The 22880-nt window shown below is 43.5% G+C and overlaps 1 protein-coding gene across 14 annotated transcripts in view; it reads left to right on the top strand.

Moving 5' to 3' along the window:
• Positions 1–16148, top strand: part of gab1 (GRB2-associated binding protein 1) — a 45446-nt gene extending 29298 nt beyond the window's left edge. Inside the window, exons 2-12 of one of the 14 annotated variants that reach the window (XM_027029880.2) lie at positions 1784–2102; positions 4073–4289; positions 4524–4610; positions 5378–6000; positions 6639–6736; positions 6928–7231; positions 9267–9359; positions 10890–10983; positions 13266–13341; positions 13855–13983; positions 14305–16148. In XM_027029880.2, coding sequence (XP_026885681.2) covers positions 1784–2102; positions 4073–4289; positions 4524–4610; positions 5378–6000; positions 6639–6736; positions 6928–7231; positions 9267–9359; positions 10890–10983; positions 13266–13341; positions 13855–13983; positions 14305–14463 — 2199 coding nt within the window. In that variant the 3' untranslated portion in view covers positions 14464–16148. Of the gene's footprint in view, positions 1–1783; positions 2103–4072; positions 4290–4523; positions 4611–5377; positions 6001–6638; positions 6737–6927; positions 7232–9266; positions 9360–10889; positions 10984–12140; positions 12301–13265; positions 13342–13854; positions 13984–14304 lie in introns of all 14 variants that reach the window. The other 13 variants (XM_027029877.2, XM_027029874.2, XM_027029876.2 and 10 more) reach the window with 13 other exon arrangements.
• Positions 16149–22880: the final 6732 nt, after the last annotated feature.

Below are 22880 nucleotides of genomic sequence, written 5' to 3'. Positions count from 1 at the left end.
ACAACAAACATTCCACATTCCTGACTGCTCATACAGCCTCTGATCTTGTCTGAAGTTTTGCCCAAACTGCTTTCTGGTCTTAAACCCTGAGAAACATCCTCTAAGTCCCAGTCCTAAAGTCAACAGCTGTGTGCAGTGTTAGACAGCAGTGTCCTGGCCTAGCTGAGTACAAGACCAGTAGAATTCTCAGAAATCTGTGTTACCGTGCATTGTTCACAGATAAGAATGTGGGCAAGAAGTGTAAATTTGGCGATTTTTTTTATTTTATTTTTTTTTCCCCCCCCCCAAGCACATCCCTACTGAAGTGCGAACTGTTGCTATTAGCAACTTAATCTCGACTCACCTAATGCTAGAAGCTGTTAGTGGGTTTATTAAACATTACAGTTCCTTGTGAAGATGTTTGGTTTGTCTCATTCTGACCTAAAGCAGTGAAGCTGTGCATTAAGGAAATGTGAGAGGCTTCTGTTTAAGACAGACCACAATAGAAATCACTAATGCTATTAATTCAGAGCGTCCACTCGAGCACTTCCTACCCCTGGTGACGCCTGCCCCAGAAGGGCCCCATCTGGGACTTTGCTCAGTCTGCATTCAGACACCCAGACGGCCCCTGGGGCTGCTGCAGTCTGCAGAAATTACTGTCAGGGCTAATTGTTTTTGAACCTTCTAACTCGACACTGTTGCTGCTCATGAACCTCTTCTGTCTTCAGGACAGAACAAAAATATTCCCCCTTTCTTTGTCAAAGCCCTCAATAATCATTAACTCGTCTTCCCTACCTTTGCTGTGTTCCAGTCTTCAGACTTTCACTCAGGAAATAATTTAAAGAAAAGTGTCAGCTTAACCTTGCTCTCCATGTGCAGCTCTGTGTTCTGATGTCTGATGGTCTGTCATCTGTAGTGTCTGGGGGGGGCTTGTCTACTCCCACTGTAGTGGTCCGCACCCCCTGTGTGGTCTGCATCCCACCTTGCTGCTGCAGTCGTAACGAAATTCTGGGGAGTTTTGTGAGCTGCTGGGAGAGCTGGCCGGAGCGCTGACCTGGAGCTCAGCCTGGGTGTGGCAGGAGTGAGGAGCTGGGCTGGCTGTTCCTCTGTCTTCCTGCTTCATGCATCTTATCCCTTTCTGTGTTGGCCTTTATTTTCCTGTTGCTGTGTTTTCTTTGTTTGTTTCTTTGTCTTCATGTTTTTCAGTCTCTCTATCTGTCTGTCTTTCACTGCTCTGTTCTTCTTCCCTTCCTCTCCTTGGCCCATTGGCTAGACTGCGGTAAGATGGCTCTTTCACTGTGCCCTGAGTTGACCTGTGATGACCTGTCTAGTGCCGAGTCCTTTCACAATGCTCTCCCTGTAGTTTTAACACTAGCATTAAATGGGCAGGATCTGTAGCTAGTTGTTAAATACCAGCTGGTTGTTTTGTTGCTGGAGGAGTCAGGGTCATGACCTATTCCACCGTCCAGAACTCCTGGGCTGCTTCTCATGCAACATGCTATATATGCCCTCAGACACTGAACAATATCTGCACTTTTTATAGGTTGTGTGTGTGTGTGTGTGTGTGTGTGTGTGTGTGTGTAAAGCTCATGTGAATGGAGTTTGGCCTCAGCCATGTTTTATTAACATAAGTCTCTAATAACGGAGGTTATATGTATCAGTGTCAACACTGCCGCAGAGGAGTTCCCCTCAGTGCATGAATGTCCTGTGTGTTTATGCAAATGACAAATAAACTTGACTTGAGGGCGTGGTTTTGATAGCTAGGCAGTTCTGAGGGCATGGTTTCTCTGCTCCATCTCCGCAGGCATGGAAGAAACGCTGGTTTGTCCTACGCAGCGGCCGGCTGACCGGAGACCCGGATGTGCTGGAGTACTACAAGAATGACCACGTGAAGAAACCCATCCGCGTGATTGACCTGAACCTATGCGAGCAGGTGGACGCTGGGCTCACCTTCAACAAGAAAGATCTGGAGCACAGTTTCATCTTCGACATCAAGACCATCGACCGAGTCTTCTACCTGGTGGCCGACAGCGAAGAGGAGATGAACAAGTGGGTCCGCTGCATCTGTGACATCTGTGGCTTCAACCCCACCGACACGGACGGTAGGATACGCTTGCACGCAGGTGCGCCCTGTGTTCTCCCACAAGAACTTCGCTCTTGCAGGCTCAGTGTGTGTGTATTGAGATGGGTTGATGTACCCTCACTTTAATTGAAATATTGTGTGTTAATTTGGTTTCTATAATTACATTACATTTACAGCATTTATCCAAAGCAACGTAAAATTATGATTGCGGGTTAAGGGTCTTGCTCAGGGCCCACCAGTGGCAACTTGGCAGTGGTGGGGCTTGAACCAGCAACCATCTGATTACAAGTCAAGAGCCTTAACCACATGAATAATTGGGTCTGCAGTTGTGTTGAAATTGCATACTACCACACTCTCTATATTTATATATTACTGAGTGGTGAGTATGTTTTCACTGTAAAAATGCTGTGATTTAGCACCTGGATGCCATACCCATATACTGTACTAAATTTACTGTGAGAAATTGTCATGTGCCATAGAAAGGAAGGGGTGGAGCTATGAGTTATTGGGGGAGGAGCCAACAAACCTAGATCCTCTATAGCGCTGTATAGGTTTCTTTTAACTAAGAAATTTCCTTATATTTACATATCAGTGAGGAGTAGGTTATAAACCCATAAATGGGCCATAGTGGGCGGTTTCAGACATTTCAGATACAGCTTGTGTTTTTGTACATGGACGCACATGTTCACATTTGAGTTGGACTTGAGATTTATTAGTCCAAATGTATTTAGTATGTTGGTGTTCCTTCAAGTCCTGTTCTTGAAGAAAAGAACAGGTGAATGCCATCTTCATAAACTGAATTACTGGTTAAAGTTGGAATGTGTGGGACGGTTAGTGGAGTTTGTAGAATATTTCATTTATGTTATGTGAGGCACTCTTGCCAATTTAACCACTCACAGCAGTAAAACAAACGGCCCTAAATTCTGCAGTTATAACTGTTAATTGCTGAGTTTCTGTTTTTGGCAACCTACACAGATTATTTTAGGTAAGTGCAAGAAACCGTTCTGCACATTTCACAACCCAGACACATGAGTCCTGAGGAGGTTTTCACCCCACAGGGGCTGACTACAGACCCTCCCACACAAAACAGAGTTATAGAGCCTCTTACATCATTTCTTTAAACCTACGCAATATCAGCGCTTGTGTTATTACCCCTTAGTGGGTTACACATGTATTGATTTCCTCTGTGCTGTGGCGTCAGGGAGGGACAGCCAGGGCCTTGTTCCCAGCCCAACCCCAGGTGAGTAGCTGCAGGCTGGGCAGACCCTGGGATACGCTGGGCCGAGCTCTGGAGCTCTCAGGGCTGCTAGCCATTAGCCCCATAGAGTGGATGGCAGGAAGGAAAACGTGGAGGGGGGGATTTTCCCATTGCTGGGATGATTCAGCACACTGCCTCACAAACAAAAAAGGGGAGGGGTCAGAATTAGCAAGGGAGGGGCAGGAGGAGAGCGAGAGACCACTGGATCACTCACCACTGGGCAGCCTGCAAATAGGGGAAGGCAAAGTGGGTGGTTGTGTGTGTAGACTTTGAATAGTGAAACATTTAACACATTCCCAAGGAGAAAAACCTTGAGAAACATGAGAGATCAAATAGAAGCTGCTTTATAAAATCCTAAAACCAAGAAAGCCATCAAAATGAATCTTCAGACGCAGCTTTGAGACCTTCATGCCTTTTCACTGACATCTTCTGAGAGTGGTGTGCTTGGAACCACATAGAAACTGTGCTTCAGGAATGCTTTATCTGGCAGCCCCCCTCCGTTAGACACGACCACCTCAGCACCTGTTTCCAGGCTTCCAGGGTGGAGATTCCCCGAAGAGAACCCGGGAACCCTCCAGCCGATGAATTTGTTTTGATAATCATGGACTTTTCATTTTTAGCTACAAATCTGACACGCATTTCCTGTTTGCATGTTATGCAAACATTTATACTAGAAATTCTCATGTTGTACTGTGTATTTTAGAATGTGACAGTCCTGAGCCCTAATAAATCTGTGTGTGCGTGTCTTGTAGACTCAGCGAAAGCATCTCACCAGGCTGCAGTGACCGGGGCTCTGGTGGTCGACATGGCCCCTCATGCAGGGGGGATGGGCCACTCAGCCCTGACTCCCATGCCCCCTCCCTACCAGCCTGTCAGCGTCAGGCACCTGGAGTCCTCCTCCAGCCTGGATGACACCCAGGACTACCTGCTGCTGCTACACTGCGAGAGCAAGAAACCGGAGCCCGGGAGGTGAGGGGGAGTGGGGTGGGTGGATGGAAAAATGTGTGTTGGAAAAGCTCTTATTTGTCATTTAGAGGAAGGAGAAGTGTTCCAACACCTCTGGACTCCATTAGTCGCACATAATTAGTTAATATCTGACTGATGGTATTTTCAATTTTTCTGGTTTATTCTTCATACCCTTTTGTGACTGCCATAGACTCTGATATATGGGCTGTGTTTGTGTGTGTGTTTACATGTATGTAGTCCTGTAACTCTCTCTCAAAGGGATATGGAGCAGGAATATCTGCTCTTGGAAGAGTGTGAGAGCAAGAGTGCTCCTCCTGACAGTCTGTGAGTGCTGTGTGTGTGCGAGAGAGAAATGAGACAATTAATAAAACTACATTCTGTTCTGTGCATGCGCAAACCATAACCATTGATAAATCCCTTTCACATCACACCAGTTGTGAGTTTGACATCTGCCACACTGGGGTGTTTCATTCATGATCATCACCACATTACATGTGGTGATCTTAAATCATTAGAAAAGAACAGAGCATTCACGCCAGTATTCTTCCACATTATTAAACCTCCAACTAAATCTTCATCCAAAATGTTATTGAACACTATGATGAAATTCAGGAATAATGGAATGGGATAAAGGTAGTAACAGTTTAGGAAACTTTATAGTAGTCTGATGATGTCTGAGGCAAAGTGGGACCCATAACCCAAGGCTGATGAGTTATAAATATGGCCTGGTTGGCATGCATAAATATAATCATTCTAAATGCCTTCATTCTCATCACATGTACCATGTTGTGTTCCCTTTTTGGGCTTGCACTTAGACACATGCGTCCAGTTCCCAAGCAGTTGTTGTCCTGTAGGAAAATGACACATGATGAGTGACTAATTCTGTCAAGACTAGTCACTTAGAGTGCTTTGCGTCTACAGAGTAGGCATGTTCAGTTCTCCAGATAAAACCATTCTCTGCCGTGCCTGAGTAACTCCACACTTTGTGACATTTGTTCGCAGCATGGTTGTGGATTTGCCACTTTGATGAGTCTTTGCACATGTTTAGTGAGAAGGCGCTGAAGTCACCTGCTCTCTGCTTGCTCTCGCAGGGCTCACGGAGACTGCAGGAAGTCTACCTCCTCTGAGCCCGACTGTAACGACAACCTCCCGTCCCACCGCACGGCCAAGCATGGCCCGCTCAACGGCTTCTTTCCCTCACAGCACACAGGGCTGTACGACTCGCCCCCGTCACGCGGGGCCAGTCTGTCGATGGACGCGCAGGGTCTGTACCACCTGCCGCGGAGCTACTCGCAGGACACCGTGCTCCTGCCCAAATCTGCGTCCTCGCCACCTGGGCCCGACAGCGACCCGGGCGACGTCTATGTGTTCAACATCCCAGTCCGAAAACCCTCCCTGGAAGCTCAGTTTAGGAACCTGTCCGTCAGCTACGACATCCCACCCACACCCGGCAGTAACTGCACCTACCAAGTGCCCCGCGCGGCGGGGGCCGAGGCAGCAGCAGGCGTGCCCTCCGACGTGGTTCCACCCCCACGCCCACCCAAGCCCTCGCTGGGCGCCCCAGTGGGGCCACCTGACCGTTCGCCCACGGACACGTACGCGGTGCCGAGGTCGGTGTCGGAGGCAGACGCGAACTACTGTGTGCCATCAGGAGGTAATAAAGCCCTGAGGAGCAACACCATCGGTACCGTGGACTCAACACGTCTCCGTAAAGGTCAGACATGACCCGTCACCGCCAAACCAAGGAATCAAAACCTACATTACTAATACTTGATTACCAATCAAAACTATTTCATAGCAGTGTACTGGAAGCTTGGCAGGTGATTTTACCTATGAGTGTAAGGAAACTAGGTCAGTGTCCGCTTGACTGACCCAACAAAACTAATATTAATAGTAAAATTTCAAACCAGCATTGCTGGATCAGGAAAGAGATTAATGCATTACACTGTTAGTGTGGATTCCCAGTGTATATACCAGGTTTTGCTTTGCCTTAAAATTAAAATTCCACACCGACACACCCAGCATTACACACCCAGCATGTGTGTTGCAAGTAGTTGTGTACGGCTCCCTCTGGCTGTGGTGTGATGGGAGTACGATCACGTATCAAGTCCCACATGCTGGTACATGCCGCTGCTGATGGCATTCCCACGGGCACGTCCAGGCCCTAGTAAAGCCTAGCAGACGCACTGACTAGGCCACGACCCATTCAGCACTTTCTCTCCTCAGGTGTTCAGTCAAACTCGTTTCTGTTCAGTTGTGATTTTGGCCACTTTGTCACGACAGTAAAAATCAAGGTGAGATATCTGGGCTTTAACTCTGATTTCCATTCTGTTTTTCTCTCCGTTTTGACAGATTATGGATCATCTCAAGACTGCTATGACATACCCAGATCTTTTCCCTCAGACAGAAATTGCTCCTTTGAATTTAATGAAAACTTCAACAACTACTTTGTGAGTCTCTTTACATGGCTGTTTCTACTTCTGATTTTTTTGAAGCCTTTGCTAATTATTAAATATAATAAAATTGACTTCAATTACGTAAAGTCACTCACTCACACACAAACACCCACCCACACACACACACACACACCCCCACACACACACAAAACACTCATCTTTGCCCCGTTCCTGAACTGGTACAGAAAAACAAAGGCTTGATGCCCCTTGGCACTGCCTCGACGGAGGAGATGGATGAGAACTACGTGCCCATGAGTGCCAACTCCCCGTCACATCACCGTTCAGGGAGCCTCTCTGAACCCATCCAGGAGCCCAACTACGTGCCCATGACCCCCGGCACGGTGGAGTTCCCCTCCCTGGGCAAGCAGGTGCCCCCTCCTGCCCACATGGGCTTTCGCTCCAGCCCCAAAACCCCCCCACGCAGACCCATGCTCATTACGGACTGCCAGCCACCCCCTGTCGACCGTAACCTGAAACCCGACCGCAAAGGTGAGCTCTGAAGGACGTGTGTGTGTGTGTGTGTGTGTGTGTGAGAGAGAGAAAACAGAATGAGTCTGTGTGAGTGATCTAGAGGTGGTTACTGTGATTTACTATGCTACATAGTTACTGTTACTATGCACTGTGATTACTTCTCTGTGTATGCATAAACATCTTTCCATGGTGCAATCATGTTTTTGTTATCCAGTCGTGGGGTCTGTCACTGGTTATCAAACATGCTTGCTGCATTTTGTTTTGCTATATTAACTCTTCCATTCACCACATCTCATCATGTTACACTTTTCTCACTAACACGTGCTGGCCCATGATTATAAAATCCTCTTCCCTATGAAAGAAAAGTAATGAATTTGACTCTGAGAGAATTAATGGTAACTGAATTCAGTTCTCAGTACCTAAAGTAGCACTATTCAGCTCAGATGTCCAGCTTCTTTCTCTACCTCGACTTTGGAGAGTTTCTCTGCAGAAAGGCACCTTTCAGACAGTGGGATGGCCCGCCTGTGTCAGCTGTTAGGATCTGACCTGGCCAATGAGAGAGCCCATTGTCCTTTTGCTCAGATCCCTGGGTACGAGGCAGTCGGACTGGCCTGGAGCGATCACCTCTCGCCCCATTGTGCTCTTCTCAATGGTCTCATTGATGGCCAGGCTCGAAAAGGGGAATTTCAGTCTGGTTTGGTCACTGCTAGTGATCTAGCTGTTTAAAAAAAAATGTGCAGAATGTGTTGAAAGAATGAACAGTGTCAGCTATTGCTTGCCTTTGTTCTCTGTAGTCACATTAAAAGTTGTTTGTTTGGGAAGGACTGTATGATGGGGGTTGCTCTGGGGTTGCCGTGCTGCATAGTGTGATTGTGATATTGCCTTGTAATATGCTGACAACCTGTTTGGTGAAACCTTGATGGGACCTGCTGAGAGGCTGGGCTGCATCACGTTGGCCAGAATGATTTCCTTGTTGGGTCATGTGGAGGCCGTGATTCAACACACCCCCACAGAACATGCATCTGGAATGTCTGGAGAGGCCAGGATACACACAACACACAGTGAGAAAAGGGACTTGCTAAAGTGCACATTTGCAAATTGCAACCTTGTGTAATATCATCAGAAACAGGCAAATTCCATGAATGCTTCATAAATTACATATTGTGCTGCCCAGTGTATTTCTACATCGGGTTTCATTCCCATGAAGTGGTGATTGGAGATTTAACCATGGGCCAGTCACCATGTCATTCTCAGTGTGGAACGTGTCTTGCTCTGCTTATGCAATGTTGACTAGCTCTCGGCTGGCGTTTGGAGTGTGTGCTCGTCCCAGTTGTGTGCGGGCCGCTGTGCTGTATAGCCTCGGACACGCTGGCCCGAGGGGAACGTGGCCAGTCTCACGCTGCCTTCTGCCTCTTCACATGTCTCATTTCTCTGAGCCTCTTCGCTCACCTCTTTTCTTCTCATATTTTCTTCATTCATGCCAGCCAACACTTATATTACTCCACGTGAGAACTTCCTTCCTTCGTTCTTTAGCTCGCTGTTCTGTTTTTCTCCCTGTCGTCTCTTTCTCATCTCTTCCTGGTGGTCATGAATCTGAAGTTGTCCCATGCACAGCCGAAGTGCATTTTCACGCTTTGTTTCTCTGCATCATGACTAGCAGGCCTTGATGCTCTCTGAATCTTGCTGCTCTTGTGAGCCCTGTCATGTCCATGGGTGCGTTTGGTGTGCTGAGGTTTAAACAGATGACCCCCATCGCCGCGGTGCGTCGAGCCAGTGTTAACGTGTTGTCAGAGCGTGATGTGTACTAATGTGTGTCTAACTCCACGCATGATGCTTCCGGAAAAGCCTTGCATGTTGCATGACTCTAGTGCATGATGGGTAGTTGCCATGGCAGCAGCACATTAGAAATTCGTGCAGTGAAAAAGTAAGAAAGTGTTTAGGAGTATGTGGCCATGCTTTTGCTACGCTGCATGGGGACAAGGATGATTAAAAACAATACGCAAATTATTACAAGAGATACGTATAACAAAACCAGTTTTCTTCCACCAATCAGGTCAGAGTCCTAAATTAACCCGAGTTAATCGGCCTGTCGGTCTCGAGCGAACTGACTCTCAAACCGTAGGTGAATTCTCCAGACGACGTAAGGGTAGGTACCTGCTGTTTCCCCGCTCATGTTCCCTCTCGCCTGCCTGTCATTTGTGCTCCTCCCAGAAATTGACGTGAACTTTTTTGAGGGTTGAGCTTGAGGCCTTTATACATCTTGAAGCAAACATGTGTGGTACAGAATGTGACATCATTTTAAACAGACTGACTTAAACATGCATACAAAGCATGAGCAGGAAAATAAATGGTTTTTGGCCTTTGGTTGAAACTAAAGTCAGCAAAACATTTGGTTAAAGGAAAAGTGCACACTAATGAATTATTATTAAAAACAAACACATAAAGGAGCCATGTGTGCACCACCAGTGTCTAACCATAATGGACTGCTTTCATCTGATATCACCTACATGAATAAACACCCCTGTCATTTACACTGGCATGGCTCTTCCATGTCGAGGGCATGTAAACTGACTGTGTGCCCACCGTGGCTCATCACACCTGCTGCCAACATGGTGGACGAGAGTAGGATGTGCAGTCTCTGTCCTGGTGCACTGACGCTAGATGCCGTGACAGACAGGGTCTATTTAGCCTTGGGAGAGGGGACTGCTCAGTGGTTGCCAGATTGTGTGCTTTTCAGCCAAATCAGCTTTTCTGTTAGGGGTAAGATGGTAGGTCAGTGGTTAAGGTATTTGACTTGTAATCAGAAAGTTGCTGGTTCAAGTCCCACCACTGCCAAGTTGCCTTTGTTGGGCCCCTGAGCAAGACCCTTGACCCTCAATTACTCAAGTTGTACTCAGTCATAATTGTAAGTTGCTTTGGATAAAAGTGTCAGATAAATGCTGTAAATGTTTGGGAATCTGAACTAATGCTATAGGGTTTGCTCAAAGATTGTACTTCACTGGGGCCTTGTTTTTTGGTTTAAGGAGTGGGCTTTGAACAATTATAGCAAATGTTGGCTGTTTTGGGAGTTTTCTGTTCAGATTTCAGAGGGGCTTTTCCTGCCTGCTGTCGGTTTGCCTCACAAGTCGTGTGTTATTACGACACTGATTTTAATTATCGTGACCTCATTGTTGATCTTATGAATACATGTCATAAGAAAATGTCTTAGACTGCATAAAAGTCTTGCTAGATTTATCTCTTGTCAATGGCTCCCCCTAGAGGCAAAAATCAGCCATGTAACACAGCCATGTTTAAAAAACAACAACAAAAAACACCTTTTAAACCTGTTTGTGCGAAATTAGTGAAATCAGATGTAGGCTACTAATAAGAAGAATTCTTAATTTTTGTTATTTGGACAGAGCTCTGCTCTGTATGAAATATGCTGATATGAGTTCACAGTAAATGTAAGGTTTTGTGATTTGCTTAAAAGTATTTATTTAAAGAAATGTATAATGCACATTATATACATAGTTTTCAAACTAAGCCTCAGAAATCATTGTCTTTTAAACTTATAATTATATTCACAGCAGTAATAAAAATACTTTGTTTTGCCAGATCCACGTCTTTGTAGTGCCTTGAATTATTTGTCCATTCTACTTTTCCTTTGTGTAACAATATTTTGGTCCCTCTGTTTTAGTCAAGCCGGCGCCTTTGGACATCAAACCAGTCCCTGAATGTGAAGAGTTCACCACACCAGTGCGATCTCCTGTCACCAGGTCCTTCGCCAGGGAGTAAGTGTCAATCATGCTTCCTGACCAATCCTCTGCTCCGGTTTAGCTACTCTACCATTTTGTTTCAGCATCAGCCAGTTACCTGTGGGCAAATGTCATCAGGCCTACATGTAGTGAAACTGCTTATGGCCACAGAGCTGGTTGGTGCTGACAGAGCTAGCATCAAGGCATGGGTCTGCATGGGCTCAGTTCTTGTGCCTCTCGTCTAACATTCCTCCACTACCGTAGTCTTGTCCTAACTATGGTAGAGGCTGAGGATCATGTGAGCATGTGTCACGGAAGTGTTTGCAAATTATGTGTAGCGGTAGACAGAAGTCACCGGCCGGTTCATACCGCAGTCGCGCATCACGGTTTGATGCGAGTTCAGTATTTGGTGCAGCCTGCAGTGTACTTAGCAGTGAAATGTAAACTGATCACACACGCTCACGAATGTCATAGCCCCAGCGATGGGTGCGAGTCCTTGGACAAGACGCTCTTAACACCACGTTTTGTAACGCGATAGAAATTCTAAGTCACCAAGTCTTATAGGAGCGTGTGCCAAACGCGTAAATGTCCATGCGTGTCCGCGCACAGCCCTGCAGGGCCCTGTCTACCGCGTGGCTGTAGTCCAGCCTGAACGTTTGACAGAAACAGCAGCTCCTGTGCGCCGTTTGCATTTGCTATAGTGCGACTGACTCGTTCAAACGGCAGTGAGCTGAGCTGAGCGTAACTTGTTGCTAACGGCGTCCGGTTTCGGATGAAACTCGCGCTTGTGAAGTGTTTCCGCTTTACGTTCAGAAATCTTCGCCCGTCTGTAACGCGTAGCGTGATGCACCGTTACCCCCTAATAACGATTATGGTTGTCCTGGTGTGTCTGCTTGCGGTTGCACGTGAATAACGTCAGCCAAAGAGGTTCGGCAAAACCCATTTCACCAAACATTTTATTTATGGGAGAAAATGAGCGCTTAAGATCAATTTATATGTACACGTGAAAGGACACGAGGACATGGTTTGTTCACGTCTGATTTGACTGTGTGCGAAAGAAAGAGAGAAGAAAACACATTTGTGGCCACACCTGTGCATGTCGTCTGTGTCTCTGTGTGTGTGCGCGTGTGTGTGTGCGCGTGTGTGTGTGCGCGTGTGTGTGTGCGTGTGTGTGCGCGCGTGTGTGTGTACAGAAGCAGCAGTGTAAGGTTTGTCGTGATGCTCAGCCCCTCCAGGTTCCCCGTGCCTCCCAGACCACCCTCGGTGCATAGCACTGCTTCCAGCACCGACTCCGAGGACTGTGATGAGAATTATGTCGCAATGCAGCACGCTAACATGTCTGCAGATGAACCAGTATGTAACCACAGCACCTCAGCCAGAGACTTTCCTAAACACCTTATTTATGGAAAAGTTTACTTCAATCGTAATACATTCTTAGTAGTTTTACTGCTTTTTTAAAATTTCAAAACACTTTTTAAATTCTTCTATTAATATTTTAAAGGTTGAAAGAGAGTTGATAAACTAATGTCTTCTCTGGTGCTGCATAACAGTTTGGGGTGAGATGCTCATTTCCAGAAAATATGAGCTGATGTCATCACCTCTGCTTCTCGCCCTCCTCCTCACTGAATAATACAGTTGCACAACACTGAACGCTCATGACGTAAACCAGCGTGGTAGAGCAGTGTCTGTGCTCATGTCCTCCTGCAACATAATGTCAGTAAGCAGGAAGTGATCGGAGGTCACCCGTGAGCTGACCAGAAGGGCTCCTCTCCTCTGTAGCCTCTCCCATCGTTCCATTGCTCTGTTCTCTCTTCTTCCGTTCATCTCCTCGCTCAGACTGACTGAATGTGCAATCTCAGCGTTTGCTGTTCTGTGGTTTTGTTTTGTTTTTTTTTGCTGCTGCTGCAAACACTTCTTTGCTTGCATGAGCCTGCTTTGTCATATGAAGCTGTCTGCAGTTTTTACCAAATCTGGGTGTGAGAAATCAGGTTTAAACAATGAAGAGCTGCAAAGTTTGGTCGGTCTACACAGTTGGTAGTAATCGGGCCTTTGTGGCCTGACATACTGTGTTGTTATGGCTAGCTCCGTACAGAGCATCTCCATCATGTGCGTTTAAATACACTGCAACATGACTTCATATGACCTGGGTTTTATGCTTTTTCTTTTCTTGCACTCATCTTTTTTTTTTGCTGTGTATTTGTTCACTTAATTCTTTGCTGCTCATCACATTTCCTTCTCGAGTTTCTCCTCTGTTCTGCCGTTGTGTGTCTGACTCCATGATGTCTCCTGCTGCTCCTTCCTGCCCCTCCACTCTGTAGAGAGGAGTCTTTCTACTGCACGGTGCCACTCACCCCCGTTAAGAGGGAGGTGGCAAGTCTAGAGCACTTTGAGGAGGTGAGCAGGGCTGTTGGCATGCTCTAAATTTTGACAACTGATGTTCTGAGGTCACGCTCCTCACAAAAACAACAAAACGTCTAAACCAAGTTACCTGGCAATGCTGATCCAGAATCAGACTAGTTTGGTTCTTCCCAGGTTAATATAGTTTACTTTAATCCTTGCACAGCCAGAGAGGACTAATTAGTCTTGCACTACGTAATCCTCACCTAGCTGCTTAATGTCTTCTGTCCTTTATCTCATATTCATCATAGCTGTACTTAAGCCTCTTATTAGCTGTATGTATTATTTGTGTGTAATGTGCAACATTTAAAGACCCAATCTGAAGTTCATCTGTAACTGACACTTCCTCATAGAAAATTCAGACCTGATCTTACCACAATTTCAGTTGCCGCTCTTGATTGGAGCTTTCATATTGGTGTTGAAAGTTCAAAATAAACATGTTTGACTAAATGATGAAACTGTTGACTGAACTTCAGTGAATGGTGTTGTTATTTTTCTGGGACATTTTAGAACTTGAAGCTGTCAGCACCCATGAACACGGATGGAGGCAGCAGCCCCATGGTGAAGCCCAAAGGAGACAAGCAAGTGGAGTATCTGGACCTGGATCTGGACCCTGGCAAATCCACGCCACCTCGAATGGTAAGACGACACTACTCAGAGCTGTGAAAACAGACACTGGTTACCTTGGCTTTTTTCCTTCAGCATTGATGTTTATCTTTATGCTAAATTTACAGAGATTCGTGTGTTTCGGCATGTTTAAAGGCTTGCAGATTCTTCCAGTTCCTTTATAGCTGTGAACAGTTAATTAAAATGGATCTGTTTTGAACATATCATTTTAAAAAGGAAGCCAAGCAAAGTCTAGAGGTTATTGCTTGCAAATAATCATAGTCGCATGTAGTCTCCGAAGTGCAGTATGTTGCTATAGTGATGAATGACTCGTTTTCTGTCCATCCCCTGCAGAAGAAGAGCATTGGGACTGGTGCGGCAGTGTCGGACGAGCGGGTGGACTACGTGGTCGTGGACCAGCAACGCACACAAGCCTTGAAGAGTACCCGTGAGGCCTGGAGCGACGGCCGCCAGTCCACCGAGAGCGACACCCCCTCCAAAGGGACCAAGTGAGCACTCGGAAGCATACTTCCTCTAGCCCCGCCCCTGGGGGCGTGGCTGGGCCAGGGGGCGGGAAGTTCCACCCCTTCCCACCTCCACCGTAGGCCCTTGTGTTTGATCTCAATTATACTGTGAGAGAAAGCGATTCAGCTCCCCTAATCTGTCGGGTGACGCTGCTACCCAGCTGGTGGAAAGACCAGTGTGTGGTGGAGATCTGGTAGATTGGGGGTGCCGTGTATAAGCTGAGAGACGGTTTGGAGCAGGATCTACTGGGCTGTGTGCTGGGCTGAAGGAACTTCAGATCCCTCTCTGGTTGAGTGCCCTGTGATGACGATGCTAACAGAGCAGTGAGAGACTTTCATTTGTATCAAGTGGAGACTCACTGCTTCCACTTTTTTTGTTGTTGGTTTGTCTGGGTTTTTCCATCCTTGTGTTCATCCTGGGTAATGGAATGAAATGTTATCTGGATGAGCGGCCGGCTTCTCTGGGTTTACTACCTAACACTGCTTTTTATATTTAAGTATTGCATTTCACCAAACTGCCATGGCCAGGTCATGAGTATGCGTTCCATATATGGAAAGTGATCCGTTTTTGCTTATTTCACTGATAATCTAAAACTTTGGTACATCCTGGTTTATTTCATGGCCATTTTTCTGATGATCAAGTGTAACTGACAAGAGCAATCAAATGGTAACATTTTTGCTAAAATGAGTTTGCCCGTTTGTGTTGCTTTTGCAAGTAAGGCTGCAAAACTGCCTGTGCAAAGTACAATAAACAAAGTCTCCCTCGTTTGTACTGAGTGTCTGGGACGTAAAGGCCTGTGTGACCTCTGCTGGATGGAGTATCAGGAGCTATGAACTGGTCTGGCATAAACGTGATGGAGTGAGGAACTGTGATTAACTTTTGATGGAGAGTTACGACTCACTGTTTTAATTTTTTTATTTTAGTATCTTTCAATGCAAGGTATCAGAACTAAAGACAACTACAGAAGTCAGGTACTCACTGAAGTGACTAACACAGCAGTTCCAGTTTAATTTATTTTGTTTTTCTTTGTTTTTCTTTTCTACATATCCCTACATTTAATTTGGTCCTGCAATTCACAGATGTTCTCATTATGTTTATAAAAGTTAATGACAGACGCTAGGATCAGATGTTTGCTGTACATGATGCCTTCTTAAAAAAGCCAGTCAGGAAGATTCAGGAGTTGTACATGGATAATTCATTCCTTTGGTGACTGGTCTTTTGATATTTTATTTCCACTTTAATCATGATAATTTATTTCAGATGGATTTCCATAGTTTCTGGAGACCTATTGCCTTAATATTACAACTTTTGCTGTTTGGTTGTTGTACATATGATCAGTTGTGTAATTTTAGCTAAAGTTAGAGACTATGTGAACTTTAACTGTGTGTGTAAGACAAAAGCTTCGTTAACTACCAACTTCTTAAGCCAAGGAGACGCCGATGTGGGCTGCAGCACCATCAGTGGCTTTTGCTGTATAGACATGCACAAACATTTGAAACCTTTTCTATTTTAATTCTGATCTCTCCTCTATCTTTCTATTTTGTCTTCACAAGAGCATTCTGTGGCAAGATGAACCTCAGATTTTCCTGATGCTTTCTATCTTTTTTTAATGAATCGGAAAGAAATGTACATTTTAAAATAAACTCAATAAAAAAAGCTGACATACAAATACATCATTTGAGTGAATCCGAGTGTAACTCCACATCTTATTATTGCAAAGCCTGCTGCACACTCGTACGCTATATGGCCAAAAGTATCTGGACACCCCTGCCAATAATTGAGTTGCCCATTGCTGACAGGTGTATAAAATCATGCACAGAGCCATGCACTCTGTAAAGACTCAGCAGTCGAATAGGTCCGAATGAACTCAGGGACTTTAAACGTGGCACTGTCCTAGGACACCACCTTTGCCCAGCTCCGTCTGTGAAACTTCTACCCTGCTAGATCTGCTTTGGACAGCTGTAAGTGTCTTTGAGCAGCAGAGCTCAACTATGACGGAGTAGACTGTGGAATCTCAGAGCGAGGCCACCAAGTGTTGAAGTGTGAATAACGGAAATTTAAAGTCATGGGTTTTCATCATGGGTTTCCATGCCTGAGCAGCTGCACATACGCCTAAGATCACTATGGAGTGTAGAGGAGAGGAGTGTAGGGGAGTGTAGAAGACACTGCCCCTTAGTTCCAGTGAAGGGTAATGTTAATGCTACACACCCAAAGAAAATTAGACTATTATATCCTACCAGCCTTTCCCAACAGATTGTTCCTGCATGACTGTAGCATGGGGTCATTCAATTAATTAAAAAATATTTTAATGAATGGGACAACTGATGAGCTTATATAGGTGTGATGATTTCCACATTCTTATATCATATTGTATATAAACAAAAACAAAAGCTCAAATTCAGAGATGAAGTGAACAACATCAGCCCTCCATGCACAAGTGATGAAATTCAAGATTTGTTTTATTACAAACATGCAAAATATTAAGGTTGTCACTGCGGTGACTGACTACAGCGGTATCCTACATGAAACACGTGCATTACCATCTTGTGGTAATGTAGCATTTCGCACGCGATTGTAAAGTAAAGACACTGTCATGTAGTAAAGTCTCGTCTTGCCTACTCATAAGCAAATGTGCTGAGGATTTGCCCTGATATCCATTTAACAGAATTAAGTTCTACATCCATTTAAATCATTTTGTAGTAACTATGAAATCCACCACAGCATTTTGCAGTCATAAAAAACATAACTATTAGACACAACTAAACAGATCTACGTACTTTATTTTTCAATCAAACTACTATAAGTGTTATTGTTTATTAACAGGGCTGGCCTGTGCTTTGAGAAAATTAATCTTAATGTGGGAACTCTGATATGGGAGCTAAGTATCTTACACGTGTAGCACAATTATTTGAACATGTATTGTACTTGAAGAGTTGATTAGGTAAAGCATTTCCTCACACGGAGCAACTTACATATGTTTATCAGACAGTGTGAATGCTCCCGTGAACATTTGACCTCAGTGTGGCTAGTACCTTTCTCTACCTCCTCGACCTCGTGACCTACAAGATACCACTTTTGTTCCAGTTATATTGTCATTTTTAATGACGTAATAAAATTAATCCAATAGGCTATTCGTGTTTTTATGTCTGGTAGTAATTTGGAAATTTTGTGTGTAATTTGGAAAATAAAAATGAGTTTTTGATTTACATTTTGTAATAAGTGGAATGTGTATTCTTTGTAGAACCAAAAAAAGGAAGATTAAAGATATATTGCTTCAGTATCCAGTTTGGGGGGGGGGTGAAAGAAATTGTTGAACTGGATTGTAGATTGAACAACACATCTATGCATGTGTGTAATTCATCTATATTTCCATTACTCAGTCTTCATAATAGTATTGCTACTAAAATTAGCTTCGTATAATTCTAATTATTAATAATATTCAATTGTATGAATATTCAGTGGAAGTAAGGTGTTCTTTAGAACTGCATGAATTGGTATAGTGAAATGACCCAAATGTTTAGAAACAAACTACATTGTGCACCATTAAAACTGCTCAGCTTGGCATCCTCAGCTGAGGCTGATGCCCACGTTTCCCACCTCATCTATGGCGACCAGATCCATTGCTCGGGAACAACAGGAGGCCATGCAGGACACCAAGGTGACGTTCTCGCTTCCATCTCCAAGCGCTGGTGCTGAGATTGTACAGGCCCTGGTGGGCTTGAATACTTTGGATGCCAGATCCGTTTCCATCAGTCATGTTGGCAGAAAGGTCCCAAGTGGAGAGGCTGCAGTTTCCAGAGCAGCTAGAATTAATGCTCACTGTCTGACATACAGGTGGGGTGATGTCTATTACCTGAATGAGTAAAATGAGAAGTTGAGTTGCTACAATTGGTATATATAATAAATATATTTTGCTTTAAAACTACTTTACAGGATATGTTTATCAGTGATGAGATGCCATATAATCACTTGCCAGATTTTAAAAGTGACATGCTGATAAGTCTTTTATACAGTTCACTTTTTATTTATTAAATTAACTTTGATCCTTGACAATACTTTTGAAATATCAGGTGGTGTGTAAGCAGTTACCGGAGAACCAAAGCAAGTCACAGCATGGTGTAGTGGAAATCCCACCCTCCAGGTGCTTCAGCCTCGATAGTCACAGTGACATCACTGCCTCAGGCAGCGTTTCTGAGAGCGAACAGAGTTACTATGCCATGTGCTTCACCTCCACTCACGAGGGAAAGACACTTTCAAATCCAGGGTCATTACTGACTCTAATATTAAAGCTTCCCCCGGAGCCACTGGTTGCCACCATGAAAGGCAGTGCAGGTGTTCCTCCAGGTTCCAGTGTTCCATCACCTTCAGCCTGAAGGTAAAGATACTTTTACTAACAGCATTAAAAAAACAGATACCAAAAAATCGTATCGTTGTAGTTTGCCCCAAAATGGTTCATCTTAAAAGGCCTGTAAACATTTTTTAGTACTTGAAATTGCTTATATTGATGTGATATTTTTTCTAACTGTAGTTGAGACTGATTAAGTGATTGATCTGTTGTTTGGTAGATTGATTTTCAGATATTTTACATTAAACTGCATGAAGAGCAAAAGTTATTATAAAGTCTGAGTCTTTCTTGCAAGTTTTTCAATTAAGGCTAAACTCCATTTCACTCATGTTTTTTGGTTCTTTGAAGGTTGAGATTTCTTTGGGCTTAAGGTACAGTAAACCTTTTATTAAACCTTGTAAACTCACAATGACGGTCACACACGATGTCTGCAGTTGCGTGGAGGACTGTCTCATAAAGCGGCCACTTGAAGATTGATTGATAGAAACGGATCTCTCCAGCCACACGAACAGTGAACTCTCCTGCTGGGACGCTGTTAAAGGTTACCAAGTACTGCCCACTTCTGACTTCTTCCAGAATCCTGTTAACAAAGTTGGAACTTGATGCCTTGACAAGAGCTACCTGTGCAAGACTTACACTGTCCCCACCAAGCATTGTGACCAATAAAGTGACGTTGCTGTCTGTGAATGGAGCACAAATGTTTAAGGAATTAAAAACACAAAGAATGATTTTTCACATATTTTTCAAGTGATTATCATTACAAAAGTATGTTCACTTATGAGCTTTGGGCCTGCTGTTTAAGAAAGCATAACTGTCGTTGGAAACGTCTACAAAGTCAAACAGGAAGTCAACATCACTTTGACCTGGACAGTGAGCAATAAATTAGTGAAATTAGTGAAAAGGTGACAATTCATACCCAGTTCATCTTTGTACACTTTCTGATATTTTCATAAACAACAAACATGAACTTCAAACAAAGCAAACCCCTTCATTATCTGTGAGCAGCTGATCATGAATGATAGGACTACATGGAGCGCATTTACCAAATACTTTGATGGTGTGTGGATTTGTAGCGGTAATGTTGATGAGCCACAGTCCTGCATGGTCTGATTTTCTTGGATGAATCATGTAGATGTTACCAACAACCTGAATAAGCCCCAAAGCTCCACAGGATTCAGCACTTGTCTGTGAGACTCCTAAGTTAGAAAATAGACAATAAGTTTGATTCTACAAGATTGTTACATTTCACTTTCTGTTTGCGTGCAATTGTTTTATTCATTACATGTTCAGTCTTCATATATGTAATAGGAGCAGATTTAAGAGAGGAGTCTTTGTATTTTCTTTTGTCAATTTAAACTGTGAATACAACAAGGATTTGAGTTACATTCCTTTTTGATAGTTCCCTATATCAATTATAGGTTGAAAATCATGATTCTAAGCAGGGTTAAGGGTGGAATTACATTTAGTTTTTTTTTTTTTTTTTTTTAGGTGATTCAGGTGTGCAAATTGTGTCTAACCACAAATTTTGCGAATTGTGTGACTGATTCGATAAAGTTGTTTTGACAGTTGATATTTTTGTTAAAAAAAATAGGGTTTAGTCTTTTAGCAATTCAGCAAAACTATGATAGAATCTATTTCATTTAGATTTCAGTTGCATTTAATTGCTAATCTGGTAAGTGTTAGTTAATTATAAACTAATAATCTACAAAGTATCTACAGGGGATGATGCAAGTTGATCAGGCATGAGTTTCTTAGTGCTGTGGTATCTCAGCAAGAAGTTTTATAAATCAAGTTTCCATCCAAGCACCTGAAGGACTAGTGATGATATAATATGGGGAGTTGCGTGTGATGTACATTGTCAGTTTTTTTAAAGAGGAGTCCACAAAGACAGTGGATTATATTATATTAGTGGATTATATTATGCTCCCTGAACCACTCTTTCACAATTTGAGCCAGATGAATCCTGGCATTGTCATCTTGGAATATGCCCGTGCCATCAGGGAAGAAAAAATCCATTGATGGAATAACCTGGTCGTTCAGTTTATTCAGGTAGTCAGGTGACCTGATTCTTTGGGCACATAACGTTGCTGAACCTAGACCTGGCCAACTGCAGCAACTCCAGATCATAGCACTGCCACCACAGGCTTGTACAGTAGGAACTAGGCATGATGGGTGCAAAAATAGTTTAATTATTTAAATTACTAGAACATTAATAATTTCCTACAGCTTATGTGGTGTGTTCCGTAGACGAAAGTACCTATTTAAGGTTGTGTAACCTCATATACACAAAGGTAAGGAGTGGAGAACAGGACAGCCCAGTCCTACGATGAAACATGTAAACAATTATGAGAGGAAAGGAGGAGGTATACCCATTGATTTGTTTGGTCATTTTACATGTATAGATATAGAGCAGTGGAAAATAAACAGATTTTTTTCCCCAAGGAAAAATAGCTCAAATTTGCTGATATAGAAAAGTAAGAACTTATTTTAACTTTGCAAGGGTCAATAGAATTTTAACCTTATATAATCTGAGAGAAGGCTCTAAATACCATGTGTTGGGTTGTGTGTTGCACATCATTAATGTGGGAGGCAGGCGTTAGTACAGGGAAACTGACAACTGGATTTAGTCAAGTCACCAGTGTAGCCTGGTGAATGCCCTCTGTATCCCTGATTTTCCCAAAGGTAAAATGCATGTAACCATCTAACATATGTAAATAGTGGTCAATGCTTGTGAAGGAAAAGTGTAACATAACCACATAGTGTAACGCTGCTGGCCCGAGTTCTGAAGGGCAGGACGCACAGACTCCCTCGACTGTGAAGGACATTTATTGACATAAAACATACTCGACAACGGTGGCACTCACAAACAACACTTACGATAATCATGTCTATGCAATTATGCATAAGACAAAGAACACACATTACAGCTGCAGAGATTAACATTAACACACACATAGTGACAACGACCAACGAGGACGCACACTGACAGGGGTTTAAATAGACAGACAGCCATTCAACATTAAACCCCGAGCAGGGGTGTGCAGCCCATTGGGGCGTGGTTACAAACAATACACATGTGAATCCCCCTGCATGCGGCGGGCTGTACCATGTGACTTGTGGGGGCGCAGAGATTAAATGAATAATGGCCCAAAACTGGCCCACGCGTCCCAATTTCCACATACTCTGCTGGAATGATGGTGATGACTTTGTCTGAATCCAGGTGCCAGAGATCTTAACTCTAATTAAATAATAACTCAGAGATCATTTGGACCAAATCTCAGTCACATCTCAATTTTCATTAGGCCATGTTGTAAGTATAATTTGGGTCAGATCACAGCCACAACTCCATCAAACCATAGCCTTTGTGAGCCAATAGCTTAGCTATGATGTAGAACAGTAGATCATATCCTATATCCACTTATTTCTTTTTGAATCAATTTATTTCTGAACAATCACTTATAAATTAATTTTGAAAGTCAAAATATCACATTGTTACATCTACCAAGCATGACTTGTGTTTACATTTTATGTTCAGAATGTTCAGCAAGCTGGAACCCTTCATTTCTTACATTATCAAGCAATATGTCTTCTTTCTTAATAGCCATTGTCTTTGGTTTCTATACTCAGAATAATTCATGTTAGCTAAACTACATTTGAGTTTAAATCTATGTACCTGAAGCAGGACTTCTTTCTAAGCCTGTAACCTGTAGGAGTGACAAGACAACTATAAAAAAGAGGACAGAAATAACAGCAATAGGACATTTTTATGCTTGTAGTTATACTTTAAATCTACCTTAAATTACTTTTGAAACCTGGATTACTATTTTGACTTTTTTTGTTATTAACCAGATTAATTAAATTATTTAGTTTTTCTTGTACACTAGTTTTTATTAGAGTAAATGCAGAGTCCAGTCTTCTGCATATTGACACTACCGACACCAGAATAACTTTACCGACATTTAGTGTCCTTACACCACAGCCTTCCTTCTACACCCCTTTCCCCATTGTTTTCAGTGCTGGTGTCTTAGCAACCAGTTTTCTGCCACATGTCATTACCTGC

The sequence above is a fragment of the Electrophorus electricus genome, chromosome 11 (assembly GCF_013358815.1).
Source record: "Electrophorus electricus isolate fEleEle1 chromosome 11, fEleEle1.pri, whole genome shotgun sequence".
Classification (NCBI taxonomy): Eukaryota; Metazoa; Chordata; class Actinopteri; order Gymnotiformes; family Gymnotidae; genus Electrophorus; species Electrophorus electricus.
Note: the sequence above shows the minus strand (reverse complement) of the source record. Positions and strands in the feature narration are given on the sequence as shown.